We start from the raw sequence: 18,801 nt of genomic DNA, 5'->3' as shown, positions 1-18,801 counted from the left end.
AATGAATATATATGTGGGCTACAGCTACAGGTACATTTAATGAATATATATGTGGGCTACGGCTACATGTACATTTAATGAATATATATGTGGGCTACAGCTACAGGTACATTTAATGAATATACATGTGGGCTACAGGTACATTTAGTGAATATATATGTGGGCTACAGCTACAGGTACATTTAATGATATATGTGGGCTTGGCTACATGTACATTTAATGAATATATATGTGGGCTACAGCTACAGGTACATTTAATGAATATATATGTGGGCTACAGGTACATTTAGTGAATATATATGTGGGCTACAGCTACAGGTACATTTAATGAATATATATGTGGGCTACAGCTACAGGTACATTTAATGAATATATATGTGGGCTACAGCTACAGGTACATTTAATGAATATATATGTGGGCTTAGCTACAGGTACATTTGATGAATATATATGTGGGCTACAGGTACATTTAATGAATATATATGTGGGCTACAGGTACATTTAATGAATATATATGTGGGCTACAGCTACAGGTACATTTAATGAATATATATGTGGGCTACAGCTACAGGTACATTTAATGAATATATATGTGGGCTACAGGTACATTTAATGAATATATATGTGGGCTACAGGTACATTTAATGAATATATATGTGGGCTACAGGTACATTTAATGAATATATATGTGGGCTACAGGTACATTTAATGAATATATATGTGGGCTACAGCTACAGGTACATTTAATGAATATATATGTGGGCTACAGGTACATTTAATGAATATATATGTGGGCTACAGGTACATTTAATGAATATATATGTGGGCTACAGCTACAGGTACATTTAATGAATATATATGTGGGCTACAGGTACATTTCCTCAGTGAACCACTTGGGACGGAACAGTTGAAACATTCATGCATTTGAGGCAACACAAACAAAAAGTACACACTAAAACATTATTAAGAACATCCATCTAAATAAGAGCAATGCCATGTGCTCTAAGGCAGAGAGGAGAGAAAACATAGACAGCAATGCCATGTGCTCTAAAGCAGAGAGGAGAGAAAACATAGACAGCAATGCCATGTGCTCTAAAGCAGAGAGGAGAGAAAACATAGACAGCAATGCCATGTGCTCTAAGGCAGAGAGGAGAGAAAACATAGACAGCAATGCCATGTGCTCTAAGGCAGAGAGGAGAGAAAACATAGACAGCAATGCCATGTGCTGTAAGGCAGAGAGGAGAGAAAACATAGACAGCAATGCCATGTGCTGTAAGGCAGAGAGGAGAGAAAACATAGACAGCAATGCCATGTGCTCTAAGGCAGAGAGGAGAGAAAACATAGACAGCAATGCCATGTGCTCTAAGGCAGAGAGGAGAGAAAACATGTGCTCTAAGGCAGAGAGGAGAGAAAACATAGACAGCAATGCCATGTGCTCTAAGGCAGAGAGGAGAGAAAACATAGACAGCAATGCCATGTGCTCTAAGGCAGAGAGGAGAGAAAACATAGACAGCAATGCCATGTGCTCTAAGGCAGAGAGGAGAGAAAACATAGACAGCAATGCCATGTGCTCTAAAGCAGAGAGGAGAGAAAACATAGACAGCAATGCCATGTGCTGTAAGGCAGAGAGGAGAGAAAACATAGACAGCAATGCCATGTGCTCTAAGGCAGAGAGGAGAGAAAACATAGACAGCAATGCCATGTGCTCTAAGGCAGAGAGGAGAGAAAACATAGACAGCAATGCCATGTGCTGTAAGGCAGAGAGGAGAGAAAACATAGACAGCAATGCCATGTGCTCTAAAGCAGAGAGGAGAGAAAACATAGACAGCAATGCCATGTGCTCTAAGGCAGAGAGGAGAGAAAACATAGACAGCAATGCCATGTGCTCTAAGGCAGAGAGGAGAGAAAACATAGACAGCAATGCCATGTGCTGTAAGGCAGAGAGGAGAGAAAACATAGACAGCAATGCCATGTGCTGTAAGGCAGAGAGGAGAGAAAACATAGACAGCAATGCCATGTGCTCTAAGGCAGAGAGGAGAGAAAACATAGACCATAGAATTCAAGCTGAAATGGGTTTAGTTGTATTCCTTGATAAAGTTCATCTCTGGGTTGTACTAAGCTGTGCTGCTGTTCCTGTATCTTCCTGCACACCCAGCTAGGCCTTTCCCCAGATTACAGTAGACATTCTCCTAAAGGTCTAATGGTCTGACAGACCTGCATCAGCAGAGATCCTGTGTGTCTGTGATAATACACAAGTGTCTCTGTGTGAAAAGCACACTTGTAAAATCCTCCCTGATGATTCTGCAGGAGAGCACTACCTCTCTGGAACCAGAGGAATGGGAGGGACGGGAGACTTACAAGGACAGACAATTAATTACACCATAATTCATTCTCTCTCACCCCAGCGAGCCATTTGTAACTTTTATAGACAAAACACGTCACACAACTGTGGGACAGCTCATATTTCATCAAATGAAAATCAATACATAACAGCAACGCAAAATGCAACTGCTTCCTGAACGACATGCAATTCTGACATTTTGATGAAACGCAGCTTCATCCAGGCCCAGGAATGAAACTTTAAAGGCTGAAGTTACTGTATAGGTACACCTGAGAGGACAGTGTTTATTCAGTGTTTCCAAACAGACTGCAGTAGCCCACAAATAAAACAGTAGTTAATTCACCGGTCAGTTTATTAGGTACACCAGCCTGTTCACGTAAACGGATCGCTCCTCCAGACAGTGAGTCACGTGGCCGTGGCTGTCTATATAAAGCAGGCAGACAGGCATCGAGGCATTCAGTTACCCTTCTATTGAACGTTAGAAGGGGCAAAACCAGTGACCTAAGCGACTTTGAGCGCGGTATGATGGTGGGTGCCAGACGCCCCGGATCCAGTATCTCAGAAATGGCTGCATTCCTGGGCTTTTCACACACGACAACGTCTAGAGTTTACAGAGAACGGAGAGACACACACAAAACATCCAGTCAGCTGCAGTCCTGTAAAACAGCTCGTTGATGAGGTGGAAGGAGAAGACTAAGAATCGTGCGAGCCAACAGGCCACCAACAGACAAATAACAGCACAGTGGTATGCAGAACGGCATCTCAGAAAGCAAATCTCATCGATCCTTGTCACGGATGGGCTATTGCAGCAGACGACCACACCAGGTTCCACTCCTATCAGCTAAAAATAAGAAGAAGCTGCTCCAGTGGGCACATGATCACCAACACTGGACAATTGAGGAGTGGAAAACATTCCCTGGTCCGATGAACCGCGGTTTCTGTTGAGTCATGCTGATGGCAGAGTCCATCAGAGTCCAGATGGTGTCAACGGTACAGGCTGGTGGCTGTGGTGTACCGCCATCCAATCTGCAGCAACTGCGTGATGCCATCGCGTCAACATGGACCAACATCCCTGTGGAATGTTCCCAAAGGATTCAGGCTGTTCTGGAGGCAAAGGGGGGGTCCGACTCGGTGCTAGACGGGTGTACCTAATAAACTGACTCGCAATATTTACCGCTTTGGGGTCTTTCAAATGTAGCTGGGTGGCTGTGACTTGTTTAAATCCCCCCGGGTACCTTTGGGAAAGAAACAAGACTGAATTTAGAGGAAGACACACTTTTGTATAACAATCCACTTTACACACATAGGCTTAGTCAACCACATCCCTCATTACACAGATCAGTTCACATGCTGCATGTTTCAATGAAGTTCTTCTTGATTGATGAGTAAACACAGATACAGAATAACACTTGTTTGTGTTCACTAATTATTCCATGTGTAACAGACAGTCTGAGCAAGGCCTTACTGGGTGTGAGAGGAGTATATCTTCTGTTCCCATTTGTTCCCAGAGAAGGCTATGTGTCTGGTGTTCATGACTACTACATGGTCTCCAATATCACCTGAGGAACACAGAGACACGCGCTCATTACAAAACATCAACAACTCGACACAAACACATGTTGCTGACATGTTCCAAAGGAATGTTCTTTAGCTCCTTTCAAAAGATCATCAAGGAATGCAGGAAAAGATTCATCATTCGATTGCCTGCCACCACAAAAAAAAAGGTGGTTTCTGAATTAGATATATGGGTAGAGAATGATAGATGACTAAGAGGTTGACTTGCAGGTAGCCTAGTGGTTAGAGCGTGAGGATTTGTGAGGACCGCTACAGGAAAGGAAGCCCCAGAGTTACCTCAGCTGCAGAGGATAAGTTCATTAGAACTCCCAGCCTCAGACATTGCAGCCCAAATAAATGCTTCACAGAGTTCAAGTAATGGACACATCTCAGTTTACTAGGTGTTTTATGGCTGACTCTGTTCAGGCCTTCACGGTCGAACTGCTGTAAAGAAACCACTACTAAAGGACACAAATAAGAAGAAATGTGCTTGGGCCAAGAAACACGAGCAATGGACATTAGACCGGTGGAAATCTGTCCTTTGGTCTGACGAGTCCAACATTTAGAATTCTGATTCCAACCACTCTGTCATTGTGAGATGCAGAGTAGGTGAATGGAGCATGGAGGAGGTGGTGTGGGGGTGCTTTGCTGGTGACACTGTCTGTGATTTAATTAGAATTCAAGGCACAGTTAACACACTTAACCAGCATGGCTACCACAGCATTTTGCAGCGATACACCATCCTGTCTGGTTTGCCCTTAGTGGGACTATCATTTGTTTTTCAACAGGACAATGACCCAACACACCTCCAGGCTGTGTAAGGGCTATTTGACCAAGAAGGAGAGTGATGGAGTGCTGCATCAGATGACCTGGACTCCACAATCAGCGACCTCAACCCAATTGAGATGGTTTGGGATGAGTTTGGACCACAGAGTGAAGGAAAAGCAGCCAACAAGTGCTCAGCATATGTGGGAACTCCTTCAAGACTGTTGGAAAAGCATTCCAGGTGAAGCTGGTTAAGAGAATGCCAAGAGTGTGAAAAGCTGTCTTCAAGGCAAAGGGTGGCCACTTTGAAGAACCTAAAATATAACACTTTTTTGGTTACTACATGATTCCATGTGTTATTTCATAGTTGTGATGTCTTCACTATTATTCTACAATGTAGAAAATAGTAAAAAATAAAGAAATACCCTTGAATGAGTAGGTGTGTCCAAACTTTTGACTGGTACTATATAAAACAAGAGAATTAACCCCTTCTTAGTTTGAATGGTCATTCAACAACCAGCATGAAACATTTAATAGAATAGGTAAAACAGCGTCATAGAATAGGATTCCAGCTGGTAACAGAGCACAGCTCCAGGGAAGAGGGGAAAGTAATGGACAGAGTTTTCTATTCCTCGGGGTCCCTGTCCACACACAGCCATTAACAGAGCACAGCTCCAGGGATGAGGGGAAAGTAACGGACATGGTTCTCTATCCCTGAGGGGCTGCCGAGTGGCGCAGTGGTGTAAGGCACTGCATCTCAGTGCAAGAGGCGTCACTATAGTACCTGGTTCGAATCCAGGCTGTATCACATCCGGCCGTGATTGGGAGTCCCATAGGGCGGCGCACAATTGACCCAGCATTGGCCGGGGTAGGTCGTCATTGTAAATAAGAATTTAACTGACTTGCCTGGTTAAATACAGGTTACACATGTCCCTGTCCACACACATGGACCTTTACATCAGGTGACGAGACATTCACCTCACAATCAAATTAGTGTGAAGAGACACAGGTTTTGAAAGGTTGATGAAAAATAAGTGGTGGGTATTATGCCTTCTGGTTATGTGCATAGTTGGGGTCTATTGGTTTCACAGTGATCCTTTAGCCCCACCATGTGGTCATTGTTATAGCTGCAAAAACATCTCTGAATATGGAGAATATGTCCTGGCTGGCTGTGAAGAAAACATCAAATGAAATACTCAAATCAACTGCAGACTGTATTGCACAGTCACACATATTCAGGAAAACACACCATTCGTACATTTCTAAATGGGCATACTAGCTCGCTGTCTACTTACTCAGTGCATGGTAGATAGGTTTGTGTTTCCCCTGTAGCCTGATTGCACACATAGTGGCAATCTTCCCTGGAGGCTGCATCCGAGCGTCTATCAGGTACCACGACCTGGCAAAGGTAGCCCATTGCTGAATAAAGGGGAATAGAGAGAGATCAAGGCAATTCAGAGTTTCAGACACAGTAGTAGCACAGCATCCCTCATCAACACACAGTAGTAGCACAGCATCCCTCATCAACACACAGTAGTAGCACAGCATCCCTCAGCAACACACAGTAGTAGCACAGCATCCCTCAGCAACACACAGTAGTAGCACAGCATCCCTCCTCAACACACAGTAGTAGCACAGCATCCCTCCTCAACACACAGTAGTAGCACAGCATCCCTCAGCAACACACAGTAGTAGCACATCATCCCTCATCAACACACAGTAGTAGCACAGCATCCCTCATCAACACACAGTAGTAGCACAGCATCCCTCATAAACACACAGTAGTAGCACAGCATCCCTCATAAACACACAGTAGTAGCACAGCATCAACACACAGTAGTAGCACAGCATCCCTCATCAACACACAGTAGTAGCACAGCATCCCTCCTCAACACACAGTAGTAGCACAGCATCAACACACAGTAGTAGCACAGCATCCCTCATCAACACACAGTAGTAGCACAGCATCCCTCAGCAACACACAGTAGTAGCACATCATCCCTCATCAACACACAGTAGTAGCACAGCATCCCTCCTCAACACACAGTAGTAGCACAGCATCAACACACAGTAGTAGCACAGCATCCCTCATCAACACACAGTAGTAGCACAGCATCCCTCAGCAACACACAGTAGTAGCACATCATCCCTCATCAACACACAGTAGTAGCACAGCATCCCTCATCAACACACAGTAGTAGCACAGCATCCCTCATCAACACACAGTAGTAGCACATCATCCCTCATCAACACACAGTAGTAGCACAGCATCCCTCATAAACACACAGTAGTAGCACAGCATCCCTCATCAACACACAGTAGTAGCACAGCATCCCTCATCAACACACAGTAGTAGCACATCATCCCTCATCAACACACAGTAGTAGCACAGCATCCCTCATCAACACACAGTAGTAGCACAGCATCCCTCCTCAACACACAGTAGTAGCACATCATCCCTCATCAACACACAGTAGTAGCACAGCATCCCTCATCAACACACAGTAGTAGCACAGCATCCCTCATCAACACACAGTAGTAGCACATCATCCCTCATCAACACACAGTAGTAGCACAGCATCCCTCATCAACACACAGTAGTAGCACATCATCCCTCATCAACACACAGTAGTAGCACAGCATCCCTCAGCAACACACAGTAGTAGCACATCATCCCTCATCAACACACAGTAGTAGCACAGCATCCCTCATAAACACACAGTAGTAGCACAGCATCCCTCATCAACACACAGTAGTAGCACAGCATCCCTCAGCAACACACAGTAGTAGCACAGCATCCCTCCTCAACACACAGTAGTAGCACAGCATCCCTCATCAACACACAGTAGTAGCACAGCATCCCTCATCAACACACAGTAGTAGCACAGCATCCCTCAGCAACACACAGTAGTAGCACAGCATCCCTCATCAACACACAGTAGTAGCACAGCATCCCTCATCAACACACAGTAGTAGCACAGCATCCCTCAGCAACACACAGTAGTAGCACAGCATCCCTCATCAACACACAGTAGTAGCACAGCATCCCTCATCAACACACAGTAGTAGCACAGCATCCCTCAGCAACACACAGTAGTAGCACAGCATCCCTCAGCAACACACAGTAGTAGCACAGCATCCCTCATCAACACACAGTAGTAGCACAGCATCCCTCAGCAACACACAGTAGTAGCACAGCATCCCTCATCAACACACAGTAGTAGCACAGCATCCCTCATCAACACACAGTAGTAGCACAGCATCCCTCATCAACACACAGTAGTAGCACAGCATCCCTCATCAACACACAGTTGTCAGCTCTCAAGCCACAAACATGTAGCTGCAGGCTGGCTTGGGCACACGGATTAAATTCATACTATAAATCATTGCATGAAAAGATCCCACTGTAATTTAAGACTAGAGTTTAATAAAAAGATTAGCTAGCTGGACAGATTGCGGATAGCTAGCTAGCTAACGTTAGCTACATGTACCATCGGATAGCGATGAGTTTTGCATATAACTAACACTGACACATTTAATGCTAGTTCTAAATGAAATTAAATCACATGCTGTTATGTATAAAAGTAAAGTCTTACCTGGGCAGATTTAGTAAAACTGGACATATTACATTAATTACGAGCACATCATTCCAGATTGACCCCCAATGTGAGCAGATGGTGCAGCTTTGTATTGAGTCGAAACATGGATAAAAACTCAGTTCCTGGGTCCAAATTGTAAATCTGTTCCTGAAATCCTGAATGGATAACTAGCACATTTTCGGTTACTAATATGTAGCCGATGACATTGGTATATATTTAGGGAGATGACCATCAAAGAATATGCCAAACAATATTTGGTTTTGATAATATCGCTCATGGTCATTAAACATGTATTTTCCCGCCGGTTGTATTTTGAAGTTGCGCCTTGACGTCACCAGAACTCTAGACGACAACTTCCGTTTCACCAGAGAGAGCGCACGGAAATGAATTTCGTAATACGAAAAAAAGTCCACACAACTTTTTATTTACATTTATACTGAACACTGATGGTAGAGTATTCAGAGGAATGGATCGGTACGTGCTAGTTGTTTCTTTTAACCAAGAAGAGGATAAATGCGCGAAGGGTACGTTAACTATACCTTTGTAGTGGACTCGGATTTCGTGTTTTTCAAGATACAGTAACTAGCTAAGTTACTGTAATGTAGTAGGCAGCAGCAGAGCCATCTATAGTAGAAAGGATGATTAACATACTATGAGCAATGGTGGTGTTCTTGTAAATGTAAGTCATAACTTCTTGAATTATTGTAATCGTTTATTTTATAGCGTTGGAGGCTGCCAAACAGATCTATGATAAACTGGGGAACATCTCCAATTGTACTTCAAAACGGAGGGTTTCTTTGTTTCCAGGTAAACCAATGCGTTGTTTGTGTGTGTCAGGTGTCTTGCTTGCAGAAACGATTGCAATATGTTTACCTGCTTTAAATATTGTAATGGGTTAAGTAACATTTGCTAAATGTGATTCAGTAATCTTTCTCATCTGCCTCCTAAGCCTGCTCTCTGAGTGGTGATCCAGCCTCACAGAGGTGGTATTTTGCTGTCCAGACATGCCATGGGACATCTCAGGTAAGTGTCATGTCAAGGAATGTCTTGTATTAGTCAGGGATGTCTTTCTGACCCGACTCTGTCCTTCTTTGTGTTTTACACTGGAGATGTCTGCCTATGTCCTGCTCCGCAAGCAGCTTCTACTGTTGAACACAACATCCAACCATTTCATCAGTTATACATGACACATTCATCACAGTCTTCTGTTTCTTTAGGGGGGGGGGTCCTCAAACCTATTCACCATATTGGCTGACTGTCATCACCTATTGGCTGAATGCCATCACCTATTGGCTGTCTGTCATCACCTATTGGCTGACTGTCATCACCTATTGACGGACTGTCGTCACCTATTGGCTGACTGTCATCACCTATTGACCACATTGACTCACTGCCATCACCTATTGACCACATTGACTGACTGTCATCACCTATTGGCTGACTGTCATCACCTATTGACCACATTGACTGACTGTCATCACCTATTGACCACATTGTCTGACTGTCATCACCTATTGACTACATTGACTGACTGTCATCACCTATTGACCACATTGACTGACTGGCATCACCTATTGACCACATTGACTGACTGGCATCACCTATTGGCTGACTGTCATCACCTATTGACCACATTGACTGACTGGCATCACCTATTGACCACATTGACTGACTGGCATCACCTATTGACCACATTGACTGACTGTCATCACCTATTGACCACATTGACTGAAAGTCATCACCTATTGACCACATTGGCTGACTGCCATCACCTATTGACCACATTGACTGACTGGCATCACCTATTGACCACATTGACTGACTGGCATCACCTATTGACCACATTGACTGACTGGCATCACCTATTGACCACTGACTGACTGGCATCACCTATTGACCACATTGACTGACTGGCATCACCTATTGACCACATTGACTGACTGTCATCACCTATTGACCACATTGACTGACTGTCATCACCTATTGACCACATTGACTGACTGTCATCACCTATTGACCACATTAACTGACTGTCATCACCTATTGACCACATTGACTGACTGTCATCACCTATTGACCACATTAACGGACTGTCATCACCTATTGACCACATTGACTGACTGTCATCACCTATTGACCACATTAACGGACTGTCATCACCTATTGAACACATTGACTGACTGTCATCACCTATTGAACACATTGGCTGACTGTCATCACCTATTGACCACATTGACTGACTGTCATCACCTATTGACCACATTGACTGACTGTCATCACCTATTGACCACATTGACTGACTGTCATCACCTATTGACCACATTGACTGACTGTCATCACCTATTGACCACATTGACTGACTGTCATCACCTATTGACCACATTGACTGACTGTCATCACCTATTGACCACATTGACTGACTGTCATCACCTATTGACCACATTGACTGACTGTCATCACCTATTGACCACATTGACTGACTGTCATCACCTATTGACCACATTGACTGACTGTCATCACCTATTGACCATATTGGCTGACTGTCATCACCTATTGACCACATTGACTGACTGTCATCACCTATTGACCACATTGACTGACTGTCATCACCTATTGACCACATTGACTGACTGTCATCACCTATTGACCACATTGACTGACTGTCATCACCTATTGACCACATTGACTGACTGTCATCACCTATTGACCACATTGACTGACTGTCATCACCTATTGACCACATTGGCTGACTGTCATCACCTATTGACCACATTGACTGACTGTCATCACCTACTGACCACATTGACTGACTGTCATCACCTACTGACCACATTGACTGACTGTCATCACCTATTGACCACATTGACTGACTGTCATCACCTATTGGCTGACTGTCATCACCTATTGACCACATTGACTGACTGTCATCACCTATTGACCACATTGACTGACTGTCATCACCTATTGACCACATTGACTGACTGTCATCACCTACTGACCACATTGGCTGACTGTCATCACCTACTGACCACATTGGCTGACTGTCATCACCTACTGACCACATTGGCTGACTGTCATCACCTATTGACCACATTGGCTGACTGTCATCACCTATTGACCACATTGACTGACTGTCATCACCTATTGACCACATTGGCTGACTGTCATCACCTATTGACCACATTGACTGACTGTCATCACCTACTGACCACATTGACTGACTGTCATCACCTACTGACCACATTGACTGACTGTCATCACCTATTGACCACATTGACTGACTGTCATCACCTATTGGCTGACTGTCATCACCTATTGACCACATTGACTGACTGTCATCACCTATTGACCACATTGACTGACTGTCATCACCTACTGACCACATTGGCTGACTGTCATCACCTACTGACCACATTGGCTGACTGTCATCACCTATTGACCACATTGACTGACTGTCATCACCTATTGACCACATTGACTGACTGTCATCACCTATTGACCACATTGACTGACTGTCATCACCTATTGACCACATTGACTGACTGTCATCACCTACTGACCACATTGACTGACTGTCATCACCTACTGACCACATTGACTGACTGTCATCACCTATTGACCACATTGACTGACTGTCATCACCTATTGGCTGACTGTCATCACCTATTGACCACATTGACTGACTGTCATCACCTATTGACCACATTGACTGACTGTCATCACCTACTGACCACATTGGCTGACTGTCATCACCTACTGACCACATTGGCTGACTGTCATCACCTACTGACCACATTGGCTGACTGTCATCACCTACTGACCACATTAACTGACTGTCATCACCTACTGACCACATTAACTGACTGTCATCACCTACTGACCACATTGGCTGACTGTCATCACCTACTGACCACATTGGCTGACTGTCATCACCTACTGACCACATTGGCTGACTGTCATCACCTACTGACCACATTGGCTGACTGTCATCACCTATTGACCACATTAACTGACTGTCATCACCTATTGACCACATTGGCTGACTGTCATCACCTATTGGCCACATTAACTGACTGTCATCACCTATTGACCACATTGGCTGACTGTCATCACCTATTGACCACATTGACTGACTGTCATCACCTATTGACCACATTGACTGACTGTCATCACCTATTGACCACATTAACTGACTGTCATCACCTATTGACCACATTGGCTGACTGTCATCACCTATTGACCACATTGGCTGACTGTCATCACCTATTGACCACATTGACTGACTGGCATCACCTATTGGCTGACTGTCATCACCTATTGACCACATTGGCTGACTGTCATCACCTATTGACCACATTGACTGACTGTCATCACCTATTGACCACATTGGCTGACTGTCATCACCTATTGACCACATTGACTGACTGGCATCACCTATTGGCTGACTGTCATCACCTATTGACCACATTGACTGACTGTCATCACCTATTGACCACATTAACTGACTGTCATCACCTATTGACCACATTGACTGACTGTCATCACCTATTGACCACATTGGCTGACTGTCATCACCTATTGACCACATTGACTGACTGTCATCCTTCCTGTGTCTGGTTGTAGTTCTGCAGTACAGAGTGGGAGGAGCTGGGTAGTTGTCAGAAGAACGATGAGCAGGAGGAAAGCCCCAGCACTATGGAGGCCTGTCTCGGTGCTCTGGATGACCAGGAGGAGAAGACTGACCAGCCTGACCCACAGCAGACACAGTATGAGTGATGTTCACAGGGCTCTACAGTGCCACCATTAGAAATACATCTAAAAATAGATGTTTGGCCGAACTGCAAAAGTCAAGTATGAGCAGGTGTACGAGTAAAATGTATAAGTACAAAGTGACCGGAGTTTCGGTCTCAGTCAGACATGCGAGTTTCACCATTACCACGGCAACCTCCCTGCCTTAAAGGGCCAGCTGAATATTTTTGTCTCGCCTAAGTGACTCAAATATTTGAGGGTACATTGTGCTTGATTTAGCATAGAACACCCCAAAAACGTTTAGTCATTTCTTATCATTAAAACACTCTTTCTCAAATATTTTATTTTTGTGCTCCTAAATGTTTCAACTTAGGAGCACATGTGCTCCTTGTAAAACATGTCAGCATAGAGCCCTGTTTTAATTCTGTTGCACATCCCAGCTCTGTGCTCTTCTATAATACTACTTCTGCAGTGTTTAAGCAAACATACAAAGTTTACCTTATTTCCTCTGAGATGTTCTAGAACTTCTGAATATCACATTTCCTGGCTGTATTGAAATGTAGTGCCCTGTCAGTGGTGAATAAATGAATAGTTGTATGAATAAATGTGTGATTTGTGATGACTACAGGTTGTATGAAGAGGCAGCAGAGGGACTACACCTGTTATCAGACAAGCTTCCCCCTCCAGGTAACTCACTCCATTCACCTTGGTTCATTTTGTCAGACCGAGAAAGATTCCTCTATATTCATGTATCTTATCCAGGAGTTCTCTATATTTCCTACATGCCGTGGATTGTGTTGTGTTTTATAGCTGACTCTGTTCCCCTCTCTTTCTCTCCCAGGAAAAGCTCTGCTAGATCTGATATTTGTGTCAGTTTACTAAGTGTTTTATGGCTGACTCTGTTTCTCCTAGATGTAATATTTGTGTTAGTTTACTAGGTGTTTTATGGCTGACTCTGTTCCCCTCTGTTTCTCCTAGATGTAATATTTGTGTCAGTTTACTAGGTGTTTAATGGCTGACTCTGTTTCTCCTAGATGTGATATTTGTGTCAGTTTACTAGGTGTTTTATGGCTGACTGTTTCTCCTATATGTAATATTTGTGTCAGTTTACTAGGTGTTTTATGGCTGACTCTGTTTCTCCTAGATGTAATATTTGTGTCAGTTTACTAGGTGTTTTATGGCTGACTCTGTTCCCCTCTGTTTCTCCTAGATGTAATATTTGTGTCAGTTTACTAGGTGTTTTATGGTTGACTCTGTTTCTCCTAGATGTAATATTTGTGTCAGTTTACTAGGTGTTTTATGGCTGACTCTGTTTCTCCTAGATGTAATATTTGTGTCAGTTTACTAGGTGTTTTATGGCTGACTCTGTTTCTCCTAGATGTGATATTTGTGTCAGTTTACTAGGTGTTTTATGGCTGACTCTGTTTCTCCTAGATGTAATATTTGTGTTAGTTTACTAGGTGTTTTATGGCTGACTCTGTTCCCCTCTGTTTCTCCTAGATGTAATATTTGTGTCAGTTTACTAGGTGTTTTATGGCTGACTCTGTTTCTCCTAGATGTAATATTTGTGTCAGTTTACTAGGTGTTTTATGGCTGACTCTGTTTCTCCTAGATGTGATATTTGTGTCAGTTTACTAGGTGTTTTATGGCTGACTCTGTTCCCCTCTGTTTCTCCTAGATGTAATATTTGTGTCAGTTTACTAGGTGTTTTATGGCTGACTCTGTTCCCCTCTGTTTCTCCTAGATGTAATATTTGTGTCAGTTTACTAGGTGTTTAATGGCTGACTGTTTCTCCTAGATGTGATATTTGTGTCAGTTTACTAGGTGTTTTATGGCTGACTCTGTTTCTCCTATATGTAATATTTGTGTCAGTTTACTAGGTGTTTTATGGCTGACTGTTTCTCCTAGATGTAATATTTGTGTCAGTTTACTAGGTGTTTTATGGCTGACTCTGTTCCCCTCTGTTTCTCCTAGATGTAATATTTGTGTCAGTTTACTAGGTGTTTTATGGTTGACTCTGTTTCTCCTAGATGTAATATTTGTGTCAGTTTACTAGGTGTTTTATGGCTGACTCTGTTTCTCCTAGATGTGATATTTGTGTCAGTTTACTAGGTGTTTTATGGCTGACTCTGTTTCTCCTAGATGTAATATTTGTCAGTTTACTAGGTGTTTTATGGCTGACTCTGTTCCCCTCTGTTTCTCCTAGATGTAATATTTGTGTCAGTTTACTAGGTGTTTTATGGCTGACTCTGTTCCCCTCTGTTTCTCCTAGATGTAATATTTGTGTCAGTTTACTAGGTGTTTAATGGCTGACTGTTTCTCCTAGATGTGATATTTGTGTCAGTTTACTAGGTGTTTTATGGCTGACTCTGTTTCTCCTATATGTAATATTTGTGTCAGTTTACTAGGTGTTTTATGGCTGACTGTTTCTCCTAGATGTAATATTTGTGTCAGTTTACTAGGTGTTTTATGGCTGACTCTGTTCCCCTCTGTTTCTCCTAGATGTAATATTTGTGTCAGTTTACTAGGTGTTTTATGGTTGACTCTGTTTCTCCTAGATGTAATATTTGTGTCAGTTTACTAGGTGTTTTATGGCTGACTCTGTTTCTCCTAGATGTGATATTTGTGTCAGTTTACTAGGTGTTTTATGGCTGACTCTGTTTCTCCTAGATGTAATATTTGTCAGTTTACTAGGTGTTTTATGGCTGACTCTGTTCCCCTCTGTTTCTCCTAGATGTAATATTTGTGTCAGTTTACTAGGTGTTTTATCGCTGACTCTGTTTCTCCTCCAGGAAAAGCTCTGCTAGATGTGATATTTCTGGGTTTTGCTGAAGAAGCTCCTAAACTGAAGGACTTCCTCCCTGTGATTGGCTCATTGAAACACATGCAGACATGGCACTCAGCCAAGATGACCATAGTGACTGAACACCAAGCTGGGTAAGGACAAAGAACCATTATGCAAAATGACGAGTCCACTTGACACCGGAATCCTCCTAGCAGTTGTTCCTGTGTTAACTCCATTTTACCACTAGAGGGCAGCATAGAGTTGTTGAATGGCTAAATACACAGATAAACTGATGTCTCTCCTTCTTTACTTGTTCCTCCAGGTGGCAGACGCCAGCCTCCCACCTGTCAGCCAGAGTAGTAGATTCCAGTAGCATCATGACCTGTATTGATGAGAGGGAGTTATGGAGAGGAGGTGTTCTCATTAGAGAGAAAAAGGTAAGATTATTTAGTCAGAATGGTTTATACAAGTATCTGTTGTATCCATATACTTGACCACTAGGGGGTGTATGTTAGTAAATCAGCAATGCGAAAGGAAAGTGTGTATTTGAAGTATTACAATATGATGTACAGTGCATTCCGAAAGTCTTGACTTTTTCCACATGTTGTTACGTTAGACTTATTCTAAAATTGATTAAATTGTTCCCCCCCCCCCCCCTCTATCTACACACAATACCCTATAATGACAAAGCAAAAACAGGTTTAGATTTTTTTGCAAATGTATTAACAGTAACACCTTACAGTGAAATGCTGAATACAACAAGTGTAGTAGACCTTACAGTGAAATGCTGAATACAACAAGTGTAGTAGACCTTACAGTGAAATGCTGACTAACAAGCCTTTAACCAACAATGCCGTTTTAAGAATTTAAAAAAGAATAAGAAATAAAAGTAACAAATAATTAAAAAATAGCTGTAAAATAACAATAGAGAGACTATATACAGGGGGGCACCAGTTAGTCGAGGTAATATGTACATATAGGTAGAGTTAAAGTGACTATGCGTAGATAATAAACAGAGAGTAGCAGCAGAGTAAAAGAGGGAGGGGGGGGGGAAATGCAAATAGTCTGGGTAGCCATTTGATTAGATGTTCAGGAGTCTTATGGCTTGGGGGTAGAAGCTGTTTAGAAGCCTCTTGGACCTAGACTTGGTGCTTCGGTACCGCTTGCCGTGTAGTAGCAGAGAGAACGGTATATAACCAGGGTGGCTGGAGTCTTTGACCATTTTTAGGGCCTTCCTCTGACACCACCTGGTATAGAGGTCCTGGATGGCAGGAAGCTTGGCCCCAGTTATCTACTGGGCCATACGCACTACCCTCTGTAGTGCCTTGCGGTCGGAGGCCGAGCAGTTGCCATACCAAGCAGTGATGCAACCAGTCAGGATGCTCTCGATGGTGCAGCTGTAGAACCTTTTGAGGATCTGAGGACCCATGCCAAATCTTTTCAGTCTCCTGAGGGGGAATAGGCTGTAATGTAACAAAATGTGGAAAAAGGAAGTGGCCTGAATACTTTCAGAATGCACTGTAGATTATGCTGCCCTGGGAGAATGTATAGGGGTCATGTGTGGGTCAGGTTTCTCAGTGTGTGCCAAGCCTAGGGCTGTAATGAAGGGCTCTTCTGTCTGGAGGCCTTGCTGGGCTTGGAGACAGGGGTTAAGGGTCACTGCAAATCCAGAGCCCCCTGACTGGCACACTGGACCACTGCCAGGGTTACTCACCTCTTCACCCAGCCCCCTGACTGGCACACAGGGGGGCATGAGAATCTGCTGTGCCTGGCCCTGGACCCAAACCCCAGTCTCCACCCCTGCTCTTATGACTCAGCCGTTATTGATTGTAGATCCGCCGTCTTGGTACTGCTTGTACTCAATGAGACTTGATAGACGTGTTGTGAATTTAGCCTTTTTAATGTTCTTTTGATTATAGAGTGTATTTTTGCCAAGTCAAGATCACACATTTTATATCTGTAACTTTACAACACAACTTCCTCTCTAGAGTTGACCTTTCCCCTTTACATCCTTCAGAAGACATCAGCTCAGCTGTCACTGTTACAATGTGTAATTAGGGTTTTCCATAGGAATATAAATGAGTTCCTCTGGGACATTGATAGGGCCGTAGATACGTTTCAGGACACTGAGGTCCGGACCTTGGTCATTTTTTCCCTAATACATTTTTAAAAAAGGAACTCCGTCGGGGTCTCGATTTATTGTTGAGAGTTAGAATAGTAGAATACACAAGGTGCCATTTCTTAACTTGGTTGTGCATCAGAAGTTATGTTTCATGTCACTCACTGACAGTCACTCAATTAGCCCATATCAGTTAAAAAGGTATATCATTTTGTTATTGGTAAATTAGTCTAGCCAGTTATCTAAACTCGTAGTAATCTTTGCTGAATTATCCACTAGGCACATGAAACGTGCCCAGAGGCCCTGACCTCCAGGGAGCCCCCATTGACTAACAAAATCAATCTCACTCAAAAATCAGGTTAACATGGCATAAGTCATTAGCCACTATTTGTTCATAAAATACTTTTTCTGCTAACAGATTCCTCTGTATGTATTAAATGATAGTTTTTAATCCTGGTGCTGAGTTAATGTGAGGTCAGTGTAGTGGCTAATAGGTTATGTGTTTTGTAATTAAATTTATGTTGTTTTTCAGTTTTTAAACAACTGATTGGACCAATATTTTTGATATTCGGTATTTTATTAGGATCCCCATTTAGCTGTTGCAAAAGCAGCAGCTACTCTTCCTGGGGTCCACACAAAACATGACATAATATAGAACATTAATAGACAACAGCTCAAGGACAGAACTACATAATACAAATATCTGTTAAATTATTTGAATTTCATTTAGTTTTTTAGTTTTTTTTTTGGTGAGCTCAATGCGCAGTTTCTCTAGAGATAAATCTGATTAAGCCCAACTGTGCGATGTAGTAGGGAGTTGTAGTTTCAGCACAGAAAACAACATAGCAATTAACTACAATGACCATAATCCATTGCTCGCCTACTTGTC

The 18,801-nt window shown here is 43.0% G+C and overlaps 2 protein-coding genes across 5 annotated transcripts in view; one reads left to right on the top strand and one right to left on the bottom strand.

Annotated features, from left to right (window-relative positions):
- Positions 1-8,355, bottom strand: part of mrpl13 (mitochondrial ribosomal protein L13) — a 36,407-nt gene extending 28,052 nt beyond the window's left edge. For both annotated transcript variants that reach the window (XM_038995204.1, XM_038995205.1), the window contains exons 1-4: positions 8,257-8,355; positions 5,956-6,079; positions 3,807-3,900; positions 3,516-3,576 (exon numbers count right to left, since the gene is read on the bottom strand). In XM_038995204.1, coding sequence (XP_038851132.1) covers positions 3,516-3,576; positions 3,807-3,900; positions 5,956-6,079; positions 8,257-8,283 — 306 coding nt within the window. In that variant the 5' untranslated portion in view covers positions 8,284-8,355. The remainder of the gene's footprint in view (positions 1-3,515; positions 3,577-3,806; positions 3,901-5,955; positions 6,080-8,256) is intronic.
- Positions 8,356-8,629: 274 nt separating this feature from the next.
- LOC120048892 (MDM2 binding protein) overlaps positions 8,630-18,801 on the top strand; it is a 66,790-nt gene continuing 56,618 nt past the window's right edge. For all 3 annotated transcript variants that reach the window (XM_038995203.1, XM_038995202.1, XM_038995201.1), the window contains exons 1-7: positions 8,630-8,783; positions 8,983-9,066; positions 9,209-9,282; positions 12,883-13,025; positions 13,637-13,695; positions 15,801-15,945; positions 16,116-16,230. In XM_038995203.1, the coding sequence (XP_038851131.1) occupies positions 8,726-8,783; positions 8,983-9,066; positions 9,209-9,282; positions 12,883-13,025; positions 13,637-13,695; positions 15,801-15,945; positions 16,116-16,230 (678 nt within the window). In that variant the 5' untranslated portion in view covers positions 8,630-8,725. The remainder of the gene's footprint in view (positions 8,784-8,982; positions 9,067-9,208; positions 9,283-12,882; positions 13,026-13,636; positions 13,696-15,800; positions 15,946-16,115; positions 16,231-18,801) is intronic.

Source organism: Salvelinus namaycush, chromosome 5, assembly GCF_016432855.1.
Source record: "Salvelinus namaycush isolate Seneca chromosome 5, SaNama_1.0, whole genome shotgun sequence".
Lineage (NCBI taxonomy): Eukaryota > Metazoa > Chordata > Actinopteri > Salmoniformes > Salmonidae > Salvelinus > Salvelinus namaycush.
The sequence above is the reverse complement of the archived record's forward strand: the minus strand, read 5'-3'. Positions and strand labels throughout refer to the sequence as shown.